Source organism: Malaclemys terrapin, chromosome 7 (genome assembly GCF_027887155.1).
Source record: "Malaclemys terrapin pileata isolate rMalTer1 chromosome 7, rMalTer1.hap1, whole genome shotgun sequence".
In the NCBI taxonomy this organism is placed as follows: Eukaryota; Metazoa; Chordata; order Testudines; family Emydidae; genus Malaclemys; species Malaclemys terrapin.
In genome coordinates this window covers 96,880,443-96,898,918 of record NC_071511.1, presented here as the reverse complement: position 1 = coordinate 96,898,918, position 18,476 = coordinate 96,880,443, and the positions used below count along the sequence as shown (strand labels likewise).

At 42.2% G+C, this 18,476-nt stretch overlaps 1 protein-coding gene across 1 annotated transcript in view; it reads left to right on the top strand.

Moving 5' to 3' along the window:
* Positions 1 to 18,476, top strand: part of KIF11 (kinesin family member 11) — a 46,392-nt gene that overhangs the window by 16,760 nt on the left and 11,156 nt on the right. Inside the window, exons 5-15 of the mRNA XM_054036109.1 lie at positions 6,239 to 6,371; positions 6,522 to 6,619; positions 6,700 to 6,778; positions 7,185 to 7,370; positions 7,468 to 7,592; positions 9,432 to 9,522; positions 10,951 to 11,193; positions 11,363 to 11,458; positions 12,151 to 12,239; positions 14,499 to 14,586; positions 16,184 to 16,372. Of these exons, the coding sequence (XP_053892084.1) occupies positions 6,239 to 6,371; positions 6,522 to 6,619; positions 6,700 to 6,778; positions 7,185 to 7,370; positions 7,468 to 7,592; positions 9,432 to 9,522; positions 10,951 to 11,193; positions 11,363 to 11,458; positions 12,151 to 12,239; positions 14,499 to 14,586; positions 16,184 to 16,372 (1,417 nt within the window). The remainder of the gene's footprint in view (positions 1 to 6,238; positions 6,372 to 6,521; positions 6,620 to 6,699; positions 6,779 to 7,184; positions 7,371 to 7,467; positions 7,593 to 9,431; positions 9,523 to 10,950; positions 11,194 to 11,362; positions 11,459 to 12,150; positions 12,240 to 14,498; positions 14,587 to 16,183; positions 16,373 to 18,476) is intronic.

Here is an 18,476-nt window from a genome sequence, read left to right as displayed (position 1 = left end):
GTAAGACTAATTGGACAAGTTAACATTAGCCTAACAGTACCCTTACATGACAGCTTTGTAGTAGAATTTTTTAAGCTCTCCTTTTTTATAGTTTTTTCTTTTCTTTGAGAATCGTCTCCAGGTGGGGTTCAGGAGACAGTCTTTGTGGATGGCAACAAAGAGTCCTGTGGCACCTTATAGACTAACAGATGTATTGGAGCATAAGCTTTCGTGGAACTCCACCCTGTTTCATTGTCAAGATGTAGATTGTATCAAAGGGGTAGCCGTGTTAGTCTGGATCTGTAAAAGCAGCGAAGAGTCCTGTGGCACCTTATAGACTAACAGACATATAGGAGCATGAGCTTTGGTGGGTGAAAGCATGCATTCTTTCGAATATGCATCTGAAGAAGTGGGTATTCACCCACGGAAAGCTCATGCTCCTATACAAGATGTAGATTTTTCACCCTCAACCTCTTTCCTGCCAAATAATGGCCACTTAACCAGGTGATGGCCCATTTCCTAGCCTTTTGTCTCTGGAGAACCAGTTTGTGGCTGCTCTCCAGATTTGGAGTATGTCTTAGGCCTTGTCTGCACTGCAGTTTTGTCAACAAATGTCAGCTTTTATCAACAAACCAGTGGAGGTGTACACACTGAAATGCTCCTCCCGGTGATGTAACTCCCCTGCTATGCAGATATAATAAAACCACCTCAAGGAGAGGTGTAGGGCTTATGTTGGTGTAGTTAGGGCGACTCAGTGTCTGTAGACCTGTGTTCTTTACATCAGTTGTTAGCTGTCAACTCCCCTGGAGAGCTGGGCGACTGGGATCCTGCTCCCAGCTGGAAGCCTGGGTGAGATGCCTGGGTGGCTTCCACCAGTGCTCTAGGCTGAGAATGGTGGGTGTTTTGTCAATTTCACAGCTCTGGAGCTGTGAAATAGACAAGGCTGCCTGGCTCCCGGCAAGGGGGCGCCCAAGAAGCCCGGACAGCTGGACTGTGCTCCCTGGGTGGCTCTTCTCCCCCACCCCCACCCCACCGGCGCAATCTTCCTGCATGGAATGGGGAGGCCAGAAGCCCCAGGTGGCACGCTGAGAGCCTGTGGGGCAGCTGGGCTCCTGGCAGGGTGCTGCCAGCGGAGCTGAGAGACCAGGCTTTCAGCTTCCCACCCCAGGTTGGAAAATTTAGGGGACACGGCTCTTCATCAGTCCAGATTATACCCTGGGTAATGTCAGAGTTGTCATGTTTAGATTGCACTTTATTCTGGATCTTAAATGTGGATGTGCTGCATATTGTATTAATAAATGTACCATATGTTGTGACTGTATGAGACTCCATTGGAGATGTGCAATGTTACAAAATTCCTCATAGCCAGCTCAACTTTGTATCACTTCAATACCTAAAGGATGTTGAAGAAAATGGTTCAATGTGGGGTTATAGGTGAGGATTAAAGAGCTGGTGTGCTTAGTCCTATACTAGACAAAATAGACATCTTTCCACCTTGAAGAGCTTCCAGTCTAATTTCTTATAAGGTGTTGGCATAAACTAATGAAGAGAACAGATTTAAATTTTATTAGAGAATATTTAAAAAAATAAATGATACAGAAAAATTGAAGCGTCAGTTATTGGTCATTGGGGGTAACATACAGTGTATAGGGGTATGTTGGTGTTTTGGGGTTGGGCAGCACACATAGTACATACAGACTGCAATGTCCCCAATGAGGGGTGGGTAACCGGTGGGCGGGATCAGGAAACAGTCGATAAGCGGTGAGGGTCTATCACCCATACAGGAAGTAGAGACAGTCATGGGTATAAGTAAGTGGGCTGGGTAATGGGGATGGAATGACCCTCACGTGGTGGGATTCAGTTAGGTTTGGTGGGTTCAGGGCTCAGGGGATAAAGTCCAGCAGGGGGTGTGTGTGGGTGGGAATACACATTATTCAGCAGTCTGTGCAAATGTACTGGTGATGACCCCTAAGAGTACAAAAAAAAAATGCTCCAAGCAAACCTTTTAGTACAGTCATTGCCAACCATTGCATATCTTTGGGTATGTCTACACTGCCCACGTAATAGCATTGTAACATGGGCAGTTTAGTCCCGCTTTATCGCCGGGGAAGAGCTCTCCCGTGATAAAAAATAACCACCCCGAAAGAGGGGTGGTAGCTTTATCAAGCGCTGTCTATACTGGTGCTTTTCAGTGCTAAAATGTTTGTCGCTCAGGGGTGTGGTTTTTTTCACACCCCTGAACGACTAAAGTTTTAGAGCTGAAAGTGGCAGTGTAAACACAGCTTTTGTCTGTGCTTAGGATTCGGAGTCAGTATAGTAACATTGATTGGAGTGGGGCTATTTATGAGTGTAGGCAAGGCCAAACTAGTGTTTGTATTCTCACTTTATGAAATAATGGGTTCAGAGGATGTTTTTGAAGAAGTTTTTTATTAATTTCTGATTATGATTAGCAAACAAACACTTAATGAGACTCTCAATGAGATTTTGACCTAAAACTATATGTGGTGCTGCTGGTGGTTTGAGGGTCATGTAAACTAAGGATATTCCAAAACATGAGTATAGCTTTTTTTGAAGTTGCCTGTTTTGGGGCAAGATTCAAGTGTGCCACTTCCCTTCCTGATTTCAGTGAGCATTGGATTATTAAGAATATAATATAAAAATAGCCATATTAGGTCAGACCAACGGTCCATCTAGCTCAATAACCTGTCTTCTGACAGTGGTCACTGCCAGATGCTTCAGAGAGAATGAACAGAACAGGGCAATTAATGAGTGATCCATCCCCTGTCACTCAGTACCAGCTTCTGACAGTCAGAGGCTTAAGGAACAGGAGTATTTGTGGCACCTTAGAGACTAACAAATTTAAGGCTTAAGGCTATCCAGAGCCTGAGGTTGCATCCTTGACCATCTTGGCTAATAGTCACAGTGAGCCATGAATTTATCCAATTCTTTTTTAAACCCATTTACTCTTTGGGTTTTCATGACATCCCCTGGCAACAAGTAAAAATGCTTGTAAAAATTCTCAATATTTAATTGTCTGTCTTTGTGATGACTACATGGGACTCTTTCATTTGACTGTTTCTTTTTCAGTTCCCACTGGCACTTTATCAACTTCTATCCTCTTCTCTTTTCCAGGGAATAGAGTATCCCTTTTAATAAATCCTCCCCTCAGGAATGTCTGTCTGAACTGTGTGCTGCTTTCCCCCATCCTTCAGTTCAAAAATTCCTCTGACCTTTTTATTTTTACATGCCAGCAGTCTGGTTCATTTTGGTTTAGTTGGAGCCCATCCTTCCTGTATAGGCTCCTCCTTTCCCCAAAAGTTCCCTAATAACCTATATCCCTCCTCCTAACGCCATCATCTCTTCCATAAGTTGAAACCCTGCAGTTCTGCCTGTCTTAACTGGCCCTGCATATGGAAGTGGAAGCATTTCAGAGAATGTTACCTTGGATCTCAATCTTTTTAAATAGTATCTTAAATTTGGCCAATAGGACAGTTTCTCAAATGTGGCCACAGCCTCCTGGGAGGTGATTGAGGAGGGGAGTAGCAGCCCCTCCCCCAGGACCACCAACAATGGTTGGGCCCTGCCCCCCCACCCCCCCGGAGACACAAAACCCCTACATAAATAAATTATAATGATTTGGACTTGTTTTCCCCAAAGTTGTTAAAGTATTTTAGGAAAAATTGTCAGAGCGGCCACCAAAAAATTTGTTGTGAGAACCCTGCACTAGGACCTTTTTCCTACCATTTGCTATGTCTCTGGTACCTACATGTACCATAACCACTGGCTCCTCCCCAGCATTGCACATACATCTATCTAGATATCTTGAGGGGTCTCCAACCTTTGCACCTGACTAGCAATTCACCATGCGGTTCTTCCGGTCTTCTCAAACCCAACTATCTAGATTTCTAATAATTGAGTCCTCTATTACTATTGCCTGTCTCTTCCTAATAAATGGGGTTCCTTCTCGTCACTGCGAGAGGATACCAGAACATCTGGAAGGAAGGTCCCAACTATGAATTATCACTTCAAAAGTTTTTTTTCTCCTACTTAATTGGCCTCTCAGAGTTGGTAAGACAACTCCCACCTGTTCATGCTCTCTGTATGTGTGTATATATATCTCCTCAATATATGTTTCACTCTATATGCATCCGAAGAAGTGGGTTGTAGCCCATGAAAGCTTATGCTCTAATAAATTTGTTAGTCTCTAAGGTGCCACCAGTACTCCTGTTCTTTTTGAGGATACAGACTAACACGGCTGCTACTCTGAAAACTATGGGATTGTTTCCCTTTGCTCCAGCTTGATGTTTGCCTTCTCTGAGATGTTCATGCTCTTCAACAGCAGAGGCTTTCACACCACAGGGGTGGGGGACTACTCTACTGTGTCCCTGAAAGTCTCATCTATGTACCTCTATTTTCCTTAGCTCCTCCAGTTCAGCCACTGTGGTCTTAAGAGCCCATACTCCATCTCTGAGGGGTGTGAGTTGCTTGCTCCAAAGGCATACATATGGCACCTGCCCACAAGGCAGCTAATCTTACATGCTGCATTCAGTGTAATAAACTTGATAGCCCCGACTCTGCCACTGGACTTCTGCCTGCATTATTTTTACTCTTTCAGGGGTTTTGTTTTGTTTTTTGGGGGGCATTATTGACCTAAAATGTGTGTGTGTGTGAGGGAGTTGGGGATGGGGGTGGGGGTGTTGGGTGTATATGGCTCTCAAGCTCCTTCTCAAAACTATCCTGTTTGTTTTTGCTGTTTGTTAGCTCCTCTGGTTGCTTAGGAGCTGTCTTTTTAAACCCCTGTCTGCCCTGAATTAGCCATGCCCCCTTGTCAAGGGACTGGGGATCAAAGGATAGCAGGTTAGAACCTCATTAGTTAGCTCTCAGCCTAGCTAGCAGGCTGCTTGGCGCAGCACACAGCCCCCAAAAGAGACTACACTGTAAACTTCAATCAAGCAGGTACAGGGCAAGCAAGCACACAACAAACTAACAGACAAAAACTCCATTCTGCCTCCTTCTTGCTAAACATCAGTATATATTGCAAATATTAACTGGCTCCATAAGTCTAGTATTAGGGTTATTCACACAGTTCTGGACATCTCTATAGCAACCTAGTCCCTTGGACTGAACTCCATTCCAGGACTTTATAGTAGCTCCTGTCCTTTGAAGACAGCAACTCATTAAATGACAAATCCTATTTCTATCGAACTTCCCAAAAATCCCTTAAACAACTCTCCTCTCCTTCAAATATCTGGAAAGCTCTTTTGCTTTGTTTTTTGTTAATGCTTGTGAGTAGGTTTTCATAATAGCAGTAACGTATCCGCATTCAAATGGTTCTGGTGATATCTACTGCTCTATTTATAAGCATTGTAAATTTACATGGTGCCTTAAAAATTGGGTGAGATAGGCTTTGCCCCAAGGCCATCAACATGGGATGGAGTTGAGTCCCTCTTTTCTCAACTGTACTCAAGCAATCAGTCCAATGAGAAACTTAATTTATCCCCCATATCAAACCAACTTTAGTAGAAGTTTAGCTACTGTATAACCACGTTGGGCAACTTCTTCCATTGCCATTTTAGCTAACCAAATTGTTTCCTGGTCTTTGGTCTAAGTGAAAGGGTATTCACAAGGTTAATAAAAATGTGTGCTTTAGGGTATAACCTGTTCAAGAAGAAATTCTTTCCTTCACAGCTCCATGTGAGAACACTACACAATTGGGCACGGGCTTTGTAGGAGATTGGGCTTTTTCTTCAAACTCTGGATGATGACCACTGCTGAGAAGTCACAATGACTGACTAGACGTATTGCTAGGGATCCGTGGTGGATCACGCTACATTAAAGATTTTCTTATAAAGATGTTTACAATAAGAATTATGCAGTATATTTAACCCTTAGTGAAATATAATTTGGCATATTATTAGACAAACTGACAAGTCTAAATAAAACTTCACTTTTTTAGTTCACATTAGTTATTGTATGTGTTTCTCCTGTGTTCTAGATGCAATAAACTTGTTGAAAATGCATGCACAAACATTGCAAAATAGCTGCAAACATGCCAGATATCCATCAAGTACACTCTTTAGTGGTTTGAAGTTAAATGGAGGAAACTTCCCTTAGATTAAGGAAGTACATTTTGCTGTTTATACTGCGCAAGCGGTATGCTGCTTTTGGATTTTTAAACCAAAATACAAGCACCACTTAGCCAAACCTGATTCGTATCCTTGTTGATGAGAAAGATGTATTCTTAAATCTTGTCTTTTAGGCCCTTTAATGTGTCGGAGCGCAAAGCAAACTCCCATGCTGTTGTAGATTGTGACTATACAAGAAAGGAAGTTAGCGTCCGTACTGGAGGAGTAACCGATAAGACGGCAAGGAAGACTTACACGTTTGATATGGTAACGCTTCTTTGAATCACTGACTTCTAGATGTCTACTAGAAAAAATTTCCCTCTAAATAATCAATCATGGAGTTGTTTCATCACTTGAGATTAGCTCATAGTACATCAGAGTGTAGCTAAATGTGATCTACTGACTTTGCCTCAACAGGTCTTCGGAGCTCAAGCAAAACAAATTGAGGTTTACCGGAATGTTGTCTGTCCTATTTTGGATGAAGTTATTATGGGATACAACTGTACCGTGTTTGCGTAAGTGCCCCAAACTACTTTCTTAACCTGTAACTTCAGTTTCAAGTATATACTTTTAATCTTCAAATTCTGCCACACAGCTATGGCCAAACTGGTACAGGAAAAACCTTCACAATGGAAGGGGAGAGATCACCTAATGAAGAATATACATGGGAAGAGGTAAATCTGACCTCCTATTAAAAGCTCGTTAGCTGAGTTGTAATTCAATGTGAGTATATTGCAGAAGGCTAGCTGTAGCTAATTAAAACTTGGTTGGAACTAGTCTCTTGCAAGTACTCTGAAGCTCTCATTTCAGATTCACCTACTCTAACATTAAGAGTTTACCATTAAACATCTTCTTTTTTAAAATTATGAGTATGCTCTTAGATAAACCTGATTTTGTTTCAAACCTGTCTGCAAGCTCTGAAAATTATCCTATGAAAAATGGTCTATTTGTGTCAGACTCTCATCTTTAAAACAAGTTATGTTGATTTCCCTAAACTTAATTGTCCTCTTTATGCTCACTGTCCCTTTGGTCTTCTCTTGGCACTGGTATTTCATAAACTCATCTGTGCTTTAATTATAGGATCCACTAGCTGGTATAATCCCCCGTACATTGCATCAAATATTTGAAAAACTTTCAGACAACGGTACAGAATTTTCTGTGAAAGTATCCCTATTGGAAATCTACAATGAGGAGCTTTTTGATCTTTTGAATCCCTCTCCTGATGTAGGGGAGAGACTGCAAATGTTTGATGACCCCCGTAACAAGGTACAAATCTGAATTCTAAAACTTAAGTGGGGCTCTTGGAATGACTAAATAAAGATGTGTAACAAAAAAGATGTGTAACAAACTCCCGTCTTGACAGAGGGGTGTGATTATCAAAGGATTGGAAGAAATAACTGTGCACAACAAGGATGAAGTGTATCAGATTTTGGAAAGAGGAGCAGCGAAAAGAACAACTGCAGCTACTTACATGAATGCATACTCTAGGTACAAAACTTTCCTCTTATAAGATGTAATATTTTTGATGTAACAAACCTGGTGTGACCAAAACAGTAAAAGATTTTGAAATTACACTGAACCCTGCTTGAGCTTGTGGTCCCCATATTAGTTTAGGCTCTCAAGATTAGGGCTCTACTGTGGCTTTGTAAATCACATCTCTATCATCCTGCAGGGTGTGGAGAATGCAGCACAACACAGGCACACCTGGAAGTATTCTGCCTTTGGAAGACACAGGCAGGCAGTGCTTGTGGAGTCATGTGCATAGGCAGCTCTTTTTGAGGGGCAGCATGCTGTTTCTAGACTAGGCCTCCTCACTCACTCATGATGTCCAGTTAACACAAGCACCAGAATGCTACCAGACCTCTGCCAAGATGCATAAGGGAAAAAGAACATTCCTTAATATGGTACCTAGAATAACAATAGTAACTCAAGTATTAAGTTTAGCTTTTGAAGCTTTGTAACAAATGCCTGGCTAGGCAAAAGACAAACAAAAAAACCTGATTGCCTTAGGAGCAAGTGAGTGAAAAGTGTTATGTACTAATGTGAACTGAAACAAATTCCCTCTGGAACATAGGGCTGGTTGATATAGCTGTGATGGTCAGGGACATGAAAAATCCATACCCCTGACCTTACTTCGCTATTCTGACCTAACTCTTAGTGTTGATGCAGCTATGCTAATGGAAGAACAATTTAGTTGATGTAGCTGCCATCATTCGGAGAGGTGGAGTTCCTACATCGATTTGGGGAAAACCCCTTCCACCAATGTAGAATGTGTCTTTGCTGCAGGTTTATGCTGAAATAGCTACAGCAATGTAGCTATGCAGATACAGTGTTTGTAGTGTAAATATACCTACAGAGATCACATACTTATGGTGCGCTGTAGTCACTTAGCTGATAGGCCTTTCTTGGAAAGATTGTTTCCTTCTCTCTAACCACCCTTCTGTCAGCAAGGGAGAATGTCTGAGCCAATAGTGATTCAATGTAATAGCAAGTTGAGGCACTAGAGACCTCGTTATCAAAGAGATGTAAGATATTTTGATCTTGTTTGGCTGCTGCTACTTTGTAAGAATATCAATCTGCTCTAACTCAGATAAGGGCATCAGGATCATTACTTTGTCTAAATTTCCCATAGTTTCAATTGGTTATAGGATTATAATTTTTGTTCTGCTTGTGTGTTGTTTCTATGCATTGTGAAATGTATATGTTCTCAGTCAGAAGCATCAGCATATTAGTGGTGTCTCCAGTGTTTATTGCATATCCCTTACCAGTGTCACAATGGTGGTGAGACTTGTAAATGGGATACTGTCAAGCTAAAAATAAGTCCTAAGCTCTACTAATGTCTTAGATAAAAACTGAGTTTTAGATTTTTATCACTGAATATTGCTTGCTTGTATTTACATAGCTTGGACAATAAAAATACTTTTCAGATTCTCCTATACTGTACCTGTGTGTACCTAGTGCATTGGTTACAAACACTACAGGGCATGTTCGTTTTCTTTTTTTAAAGCTTCCATAAAAATATTTGTACAGTTTATTGCTTTTATGTCTTCATAATTTTTTTTTCCTGAAACCTAAACATTGGGCTGAATTTTCTGATACATTAGTGCCTTTCAGAGGATCTAATTTTTAAAGGGCCTATTTAGAAGCGTGCCTAGTAAAATAATGATGTATTAGAAAAATGCCCATCTATAAAAATCAATGAGTCAAACTTATCCCTGGTACAAGTCCACTGACCTCAGTAGCACTTCATCAGTGATTGTCTTGCAAAAAGAAGAAAAGTTGTTTTTATTGGGATGTCTGTTTTAAACTGACTGACTTATTTTGCAGTCGTTCACACTCTGTGTTTTCAGTCACCATACACATGAAAGAAACTACAATAGACGGAGAAGAGCTTGTTAAAATTGGGAAACTAAACTTGGTAAGTTTCAGAGTAGCAGTAAACTTGGTAAGTATCTGCATTAAACTCTAGAGTTCTATGAAGGTGACAATCCTAGAATAACAAACTAGAAGAAAATAAAGCTTTGCCTCGTCTCAACAGTCTCAATTGAACAACTGATATTAATTCATAGGAGAGGCACTTAGGCTATGTCTACACTGCACTTTTGTTAATACTTTTGTCGGTCCGGGTGTGTGGAGGGAAAAAAATAACCTCTGACTGACAAAAGTTTTAATGACAAAAAGCGCCAGTGTGGATAGTGCTTTGTCAGTGGGAGATGATATCCCACTGACAAAGCTACTTCCCCTCGTTGGGGGTGGTCTTATTTTGCTGGCAGGATAGCTCTCCTGCCTGCAAAGAGGAGCTACACTGCATATCTTACAGTGGTGCCGCTGTAGTAGCACAGTGGTGCCGCTGCAAGGTAGGCTGTCTAGACATAGCCTTAGATACTTTTGAAAATCCTTCTAGGTGTGTTTGTACCTTCTTAAAAATCTGGCCCTATGTTGTTAGACCATGCATTTTTGTGTCCTGCATAAATAAGTGGTGGGTGTGACTGATTAGTATATGTCTGTATGTAACTATACCAAATTCAGTTTTGTTTTGTGAATGCTATTTTGACTGTAAATATCTTTGTGCCTTCATCTTGGACTGGTATTCCAGGAGGTGTCAGGAGAAATACTTGCACACAGCAGAGGACTAACAATAGAGAGCAATCTGGAGTCCTTAATCTGGATGGTCTTCTATTCAAATGGAAGCACTATAGGACAACTCTGCTGGCTGTAGCCTAGGGGAACCAGCTTTACCAGATTGGACTGCATGGGCCTGTAACCAAGCAACAGATTGAGGTGTATTTCATACAATTAAAAAACAGGTTACGTGTATAAATTTATAGGCAGCAGGTTTAATACAAACAAGAGGAAGGGTTTCTGTTTTTTGTTTTTTTTAATACAATGCACAACTAACCTGTGAAACTCATTGCCATGGATGTTGTGATTGCCAAAAGTATAACTGGGTTCATGAATTATCCAGTTCTTTTTTGGAGGATGGGTCCAACAAGGGCTATTAGCCAAGATGGTCAGGGACACAACCCCATACTTGGGGTCATCCTAAACCTCTGACTACCAGAAGCAGAAGATGGGGTGGATCATGCCATAATTTTCTTATTCATAATTGCCACCCTAAAGCCCTGGTACAGGCCACTGTTGGAGAAAGATGGACCGTTGGTCTGACCCAGTATGGCAGATCTTATGTTTTTATGAAGCCATTGAGAAGAATATACAATAGACACTCCTAAGTCTTAGGGAAGCTAGGTTGTACACATGGTGGCATATTGATATTTTGGGAATTATTCTTTATCTTCAGCTTTACAAGATAGGAGTTGTTCCAGATTTCATTTTTTTCTCCTTTCAGGTTGATCTTGCAGGAAGTGAAAACATTGGTCGTTCTGGAGCAGTTGACAAAAGAGCTCGTGAAGCTGGAAATATCAATCAGTCTCTGCTTACTCTGGGGAGAGTAATTACTGCTCTTGTAGAAAGAACCCCACATATTCCATACAGGGAATCTAAACTCACTAGAATCCTGCAGGATTCTCTTGGAGGGCGTACAAAAACATCTATAATTGCCACAGTTTCTCCTGCATCTGTAAATCTTGAGGTAAAGACTTGACCCTGCCTACCTTTTGTGCAAGCTGATCCATCTTTACGTTGTTGTTAATGGGATACTTATTCCAGCAGTCTGTAAATTATACAAAAGTTCAGATGAAGTACTGAAATCTTAAACCTTCATCTAGAGGTCATGTGTCTGTCTTTGTACTCTTATACAGGAGACTTTGAGCACTCTAGAATATGCACATAGAGCAAAGAATATCATGAATAAGCCTGAAGTTAACCAGAAGCTGACCAAAAAAGCTCTCATTAAGGTAACTTTCCAGTATGCTTTCACAAATTAAAGGTTAGTTAAATTTATTTCTGTCAGGCCAGCCAAATTGCTGAGCCTTAGCAATGTTACTATTTCACCCTGTCCTGTAGGCACCACTTTAGTGATGAGTGGGGTGTTCAGTCTTAAGGATTGAATCTCCCTACTGATTCAGCTTTTGGCCCTTTTGCTGAAATTGCCAATCAGGGTACTAGTTACAGCTTTTGAGGTGGACACCTGTTCATATGGTAGCAACTAAAATTTGGCAAAATATTAACACAATAGGTGCCTCCACTTGGACACAAGCATCCCAGTCTCTCATACAGTGGATCAGTCGTTAAGGTTTGACAAATAACACAGCATGGCAGATAAAATTGACCCTTAGTAAGAGAACTTTATAGGTGGTTATTTTAAGATGTTAGACACTGCCTAGTTAAATTTTACTGTTGAGCACTATCGCTTTACAGCTAATCAAATGTATTTAATGAGAGGTTCTGCAATGCTGCAACTGCTTTCAAGATGTGAAACGAACAGTGCTAACACTTAAAACATTATTTTACCTTCCGTATAAAATTTTTCTTAAGGGCATGTGTAACATCTTAGAGCGTAACAGCCACCTGCTAACTCAAAATCAAAGGAGAAATGTAATTCATCAAACTGGAATCTTCGGTCTTTTACAGATCATTTTTGTTACAGGAATATACAGAGGAGATTGAACGCCTGAAACGAGATCTTGCTGCTGCTCGAGAGAAAAATGGAATCTACATTTCTGCTGAAAACTATGAGTGAGTCCTTAACTATTGCAAAACCCGGTGTGTCAAGCATGGCAACTACATCCTCAAATGTAACATAATTTATAGGCGCATTTGTAGCTGTAAGAACTGCGTTTAGTACAAAGTCAGTCTCTCTAAACTAGTGGTCCCCAAAATTTTCAGGGTTGCAACACCCCTCCTCCCTCCCCCGCCCAATTACCCGTCTGTGCCCACCAGGGCCGGGAGCAGGGCCGGAGGCTCTGGGAGCGGGATGTGAGGGCTGAGACTGGGGCCACAGGTGCAATTGGGGCTGGGAGCACAGCCAGGGCTGAGGGCGGGAGCAAAGCAGAGCCGCAGCTGGGCCACAGTGGAGGCTAGCAGCTGGGCCCATGGCCGGGTGTGGCTCTGCTCCCGGTCCCAGCCTCGGCTTCGGGAATGGAGCTGTGGCCAGGAGCTGAGGCTGGGGGCAGGGGTGGAGCTGAGGAGGGGGGTGGAGCCAGGGCCACGGCTGGAGGCAGGTGGCGGTTGGGTGCTGCTCTCTCTCCACCCCCCGTGGAGGCTGCCCCATGTTGTACTTAAAGTACTGCACAGGATCTTTTCAGGGGGAATAAGGCAAAGCGCCACATTTATTGGTAATACATGTATGTTTTAACACTGTATCATATACATATGATATATATTACACTCATGCATTCAAATACACACACAAGGACACTCCGTCTTGTTGTTGTTTTCCAATTAGTTGCTCCCCTTAACTTCACTGGCCAGGTGAGTTAGATGGGGGAGGGGTGGAGCCGGGCTTCTGCTGATCCGGATTGATGCTCCTATGTTGACAAGATGAGAACCAGGGTCCTCTGTAAGACACCTCACATTTATAGCAGCTTCCCTCTCATGCAAATCTATACCATATTTAAAATCTGTATCTGTGTCCGTTGGTCCTTTGTGCTGCTTTTTTCTGGGTGTTGTCCCAATGCTGTTCAAAGAGGGTGTTTTCAAAAGAAGGTGCTTGCTTCTAACCCCCAAGGCCGTCAATATGTCGGCTCTTCTTCAGTGACCCCACTTGACACGTTTTATTATTCTTGGGTCTGGCTTCCATCCCCTTTCCAAAGGTTGCAGCTATCTGGAGGTGCTTGCCTTCCATGCCTTCCTCATTCATTCAACAGGGCAATTGATTAAAGGCGGGGGGAGAGGGGGAGATCTTCTTCTACTCCTAGCAAAAAGACTTTTTTTTTTTTTTTTTTTTTTTTTTTTACATTATACCAAGGCTCAATACAAAGTTTTTTAATATAAGGATCTGATACAAAGTTCTATGAAAATAGAGGCATAATACAAAATCATATGAAAGTTATGTGAAGATGCTTAATGCAGAGATTTATATACATCCAGGCCCTCAAATGTTCCTCTGCGCCTACCTAGGGGGCATGCCCCACAGTTTGGGGACCTCAGCTCTAAATTCTTATCTGCATCAGAATACCTGTGAGTGCATTGGTCAATAAATAGTGCATCTGAAGGAAGAAACACAAGGTTCTTCTTTTACATTATACTGTCTAAATCAAACTGGCATCAATCATTGTTGCATTTGAATGAATAATACTTATTATGGATGTATTGGCAGGAGTGTTGTAAACAAGACATGAGAAGTAATTCTGCTCTACTCCACGCTGATTAGGTCTCAGCTGGAGTATTGTGTCCAGTTCTGGGTGCCACATTTGAGGAAAGATGTGGACAAACTGGAGAAAGTCCAGAGAAGAACAACAAAAATTATTAAAGGTCTAGAAAATATGACCTCTGAGAAGATTGAAAAAATTGCGTTTGTTTAGTCTAGAGAAGAGAAGACTGAGAGGAGACATAACAGTTTTCAAGTACATAAAAGGTTGATACAAGGAGGAGGGAGAGAAAAATTATTCTCACGAACATCTAAGGAGAGGACAAGAAGCAATGGGCTTAAACTGCAGCAAAGGCAGTTTAGGTCGGACATTAGGAAAAACTTCCTAACAATCAGGGTGGTTAAGCACTGGAATAAATTGCCTAGGAAGACTGTGTAATCTCCATCATTGGAGATTTTTAAAAGCAGGTTAGACAAACAGCTGTCATGGATGGTCTTAATACTTAGCCCTGCCGTGAGTGCAGTGGACTGGACTAGATGCCCTCTTGAGGTCCCTTCCAGTGGTACGAGTCTATGATTCTAAAGTTTATATGGAAACCAGGATAAAAAGTACCATTAAAATAACCATGCCGCATGAGAGCCATTAGGTAACTATTAAATCAATCATGTTACACTTATTGTTTTAGAGCTCTTAATGGAAAAGTGACAGTTCAAGAAGAACAAATTGCAGAGTATATTGAGAAAATTAGTGCCATGGAGGAAGAAGTGAAAAGAGTAAGTGAAGTCTTTTAACAATACTCGTCTGCAAACAAGAAGTTGGGGTGGGGCGGACAACTAGATCAAAGGGAGGAGCTTGGTGTTGTGATATTTTTAGAAACTCCAAACTGATCACTGAGTTTACATCTTGTAAATCTAAATCTTTCTGATGATGTTTGTAGTTCTTGCATAATTTACTATGTTCAGTCAGAAAATAACAAAGGTAGAGCTGCCTGAAACTCAGGATTTCTTGTTTGCAAGAAATTGAGATTTCAAAACTTGGTTTCCAATTTGGACCTAAACCAGTTTTTTTCTATATTTTTTGACAAACTGGAAATCCTGGGGAGGGGAATTATTTCAGAAGCAGATGCATGGTGTTTCTGAAACAGAATAGACTAGCAGCTGCTGAATGAAATTGACATTCTCATCAGTTTTGCAGCTGCCCTGGAGCATATATCCTGGCAGCCTGTCCCAGGACCTCCAGGCTCCTGACTCCACGTTTTTGTAGCCTGGAAGTCCTGAGAACCCCAGTCAAGTCAGATTTCTTATGGCTCCCTGGTGTGTAGCTGGGATCCTAGATTTTGGAAGCCCTGGCAAGGTGAGGCTGCCCTATAACTGTGGACCCTTGAAGCCCAGGTGAGTTGGAAGGGAACCAGACAAGTTTCCTAAGGAAAACCTGCCTGGCCAACAAGGTGCTTTCTGATGGTGCACTGTCTGAGATTCAACAAAAGTTCGTCTAACTAATCTCACTTTTGTAATACACTTTGGTTCCAGCAAACTGGCATTTTGTGACCAGGTCTAAACAAAGGCTGCTTGTATACCAATGGTACTTTAGGAAGCTTAGTCAGTGTGCTTGGTCAGTTTTGTGAAGCTGAAGCTAAACTTCAAACCTCCCAATCAAAAATAATTATTTGAAAGGGAAACCCAATGCTTAACTTCTTACTAAGTGTGGCTTTGCACTTTGGTAACTTGTAACAGCATAATACAATATTACACTTGGGTCTTAAGCTTGCCTTAGCTTAAAATTGCTCTGATGGACTTTCAACAAAAAAATGGACTCTAAAATGTTCTTTTCTGGATGGATTAGCATTTACTTTTCAGGGTTTGTGTGAGAAAAGGTGACTTTTCATTGCACATGTGCAATAAACTAAATCTGAGAATAAGAAACATTATTCTCCAAGATTTGGAACTACAAAGCTATCAAATGTTGATGTTACAAGTCTTGCCTTTAGCTAAATTAAGTAATATTAATTGAATCTTTTTCCTCCTTGTATTTGGCTAGGCTGATTTTAATGGGAGAACCTTAAGTGGATGTAATTATTCTGCAGAACTTTTCCTTGTGATTAATTGTTTTCTTGTTTTGGAGAAGTCATTGGTACTTGTTTTGAGACATTCAAGTTTAGTGTACAAGATCTCAAATATCAAACATACTGCTTAGAACTGAGACTGCATTTGTAATTAACCAGTCATCTGATAATTTGGCATAAGTCACATTTTGGGGGGAGAAGATATTCTTCCTAATGAATATATGATTTGGAAGTATGACTAAGTTGGTCTTCAGATTTCTGAAAAGCAATATCTCCTCATTAACTGCATTATTTCAATTGCACTTTAGGTCACTGAGCTGTTCATGGCTAATAAAAATGAACTTGAACAATGCAAAACAAATCTGCAAATCAGGGCAAGAGAACTGGAAGACACTCAGAAAAACTTGCAAGAAACCAAGATTCAACTTGTGGAGGAGGAATATGTGGCTTCAGCTTTGGAGAGCACTGAAGAAAAGCTGCATGGCACTGCTAGCGAGGTTATTGCATTTCTGATAACTAATTAAAGGTGTAACTTCCCATACTCTATAAGCAATTCTATCGATAATATGCTTAATCTTTAAGGGAATGCCTTGTGAAAACTGTACTGGTACAGTATCTTGCAAACTGATCTTAAAACTGAAGACTGGAACAGACTTATGAACTGACCCACTCCACAGTGATGGGGAGGGGACAGCACTTGAGATGGCAAGTTTGTTTGTGACAGTTTGATGGTTGACTATTCACTAATCAGCATGCTGCCTTCCTCAAAGTCATCCTGCCCTAAAAGCTCTGAGCTCCAGTGTCTTCCAGTCTGCATCACCCCAGAATGTGGTGAACCAGCAAATGCTTATTCTACATGGCAACTCGAGAGATGACCTCCAGCCCTAAATGGGATAAACTGTCCCATAAAATTATGGGGGAGAACTAGGGTGCAAACACTTCATAGAGGAGGTCTGCAGTAAAGTTGTACTAACTGAGTGAACTGCTCACCAAATAGTGTTATGTGCCACTGTTATACTTTGGGGCATACTGATAACTTCATGCTTAGTTCTGCTCTTAATTCTTACAGCAGTGACTTGCTGTAGAAAAGTTTGCTTTTTCTTCAAAGTGGTAAATCCTGTATCTATATTTACCCAGCATAACTCTTCTATACCTATATTCTTTCTTGTAACAAATGGAGATGGTTTATTTGCATTGGCTACTCCTGGGGAATTCTGTGCCACTGTGCATGCGCAGAATTTATGTCCCACACAGATTTCTTTGCTTCCCTGAAGAAAAATGACTTTCTGTCGGGGAAGCAAAGGGAAGCCACAAGAGCAGTCATGCAACCCTCCTAGCAGTATGTTTTGGGTGCCCAGGGCAGCTGGAAGAGAAGTAAATCACTGTGGGGCAGGAGGTGGGACTTGGGAAGACCTGGCTGGTGTTTCCTACTCTTCGCCAGACTCTGCTAGTCCTGACATCCAGAGCCGGGTCAGACCCACCCCCAGATTTCTCCCCCAGCTGCAAAAAGCTCTGCAAACTCCCCAATCCTGCTTCCTGCACCTATCACACCTCAGCTGCAGGAGGAGGGTTTCCTGTACAGGAAGCTGATCCCCCATCAGCCCAACCCCCATGCATCCAGACACCCACATACTCAGACCCTTCCACTGAGCCTCATCCCCCCGCACTCAGGAAACTCCCCCCCCCCGATGAGCCCCACTCCCCCTGCACCTGGATCCCCACCCCACTGAGCCCCAACCAGCTGCACCTGGATCCCCACTCCCACAGCATCTGGACACCCCCCCACACCAAGTCCCCTACACCCAGACCTCCCTACTGAGCTTTATCCCTCCCCCAGACCCCATCCTGCTGAGCCCCAACAATCTTCACTTGGACCCCCCCACCCTGCAGAGTCTCATTACCGTTACACCCAGAACCCCCCCCAACAAGCCCCTGTGCATCCAGATCCCCCACTGAGCTGCCTGCATCTAGATTTCCCCACACAGAACCCTCTCAACCCACACCTGGATCCCCCCACACTAAGCCCCTCCACACATGGATGCTGCCTTGCTGAGCCTGCCTTCCCACACCTGCTGCACCTGGCACAGAGAGGCAGGGCCCTGGGATGTTTCTGGGGAATGCCTGGTCCTTGCGCTGTGTCAGGGTTTGGTGCAGCCTCACTGATGAGTCCATGTCCGGGGGGCTGCACCGTGATCTCCCACCTCTGTGCAGCCAGTTGCCTGTGCTCCCGAATGCCATGCTGAAGCCTCCACGTTTGACAAATAAAATTTGCAGAATTTTAACGTTTTTGGCATAGAATGCCCGCAGGAGTAATTGGTAGGCAAACTACATTGTCAAATTCTATATTATTCACTACAAAAGTAGCGGGAAACTACCTAAATGTCAGAAGCGTGTATTTACACTTCAAAGAGGGGATGCCACCATGCTCCTTCGCTTCCTATTGTCCTATTTTTGGGACCATGGTTACTGGGATGTTAAAGCCTTGATGTCTCTTTTCAAAGTTGGTATGAGTAAACAATGTCTTGTCTGCAACTTTCTGAATGCCTGAGCACCTGATCGTAGTTTACATAAGGGTTAAGAAATTAACTGTAGTGATATACT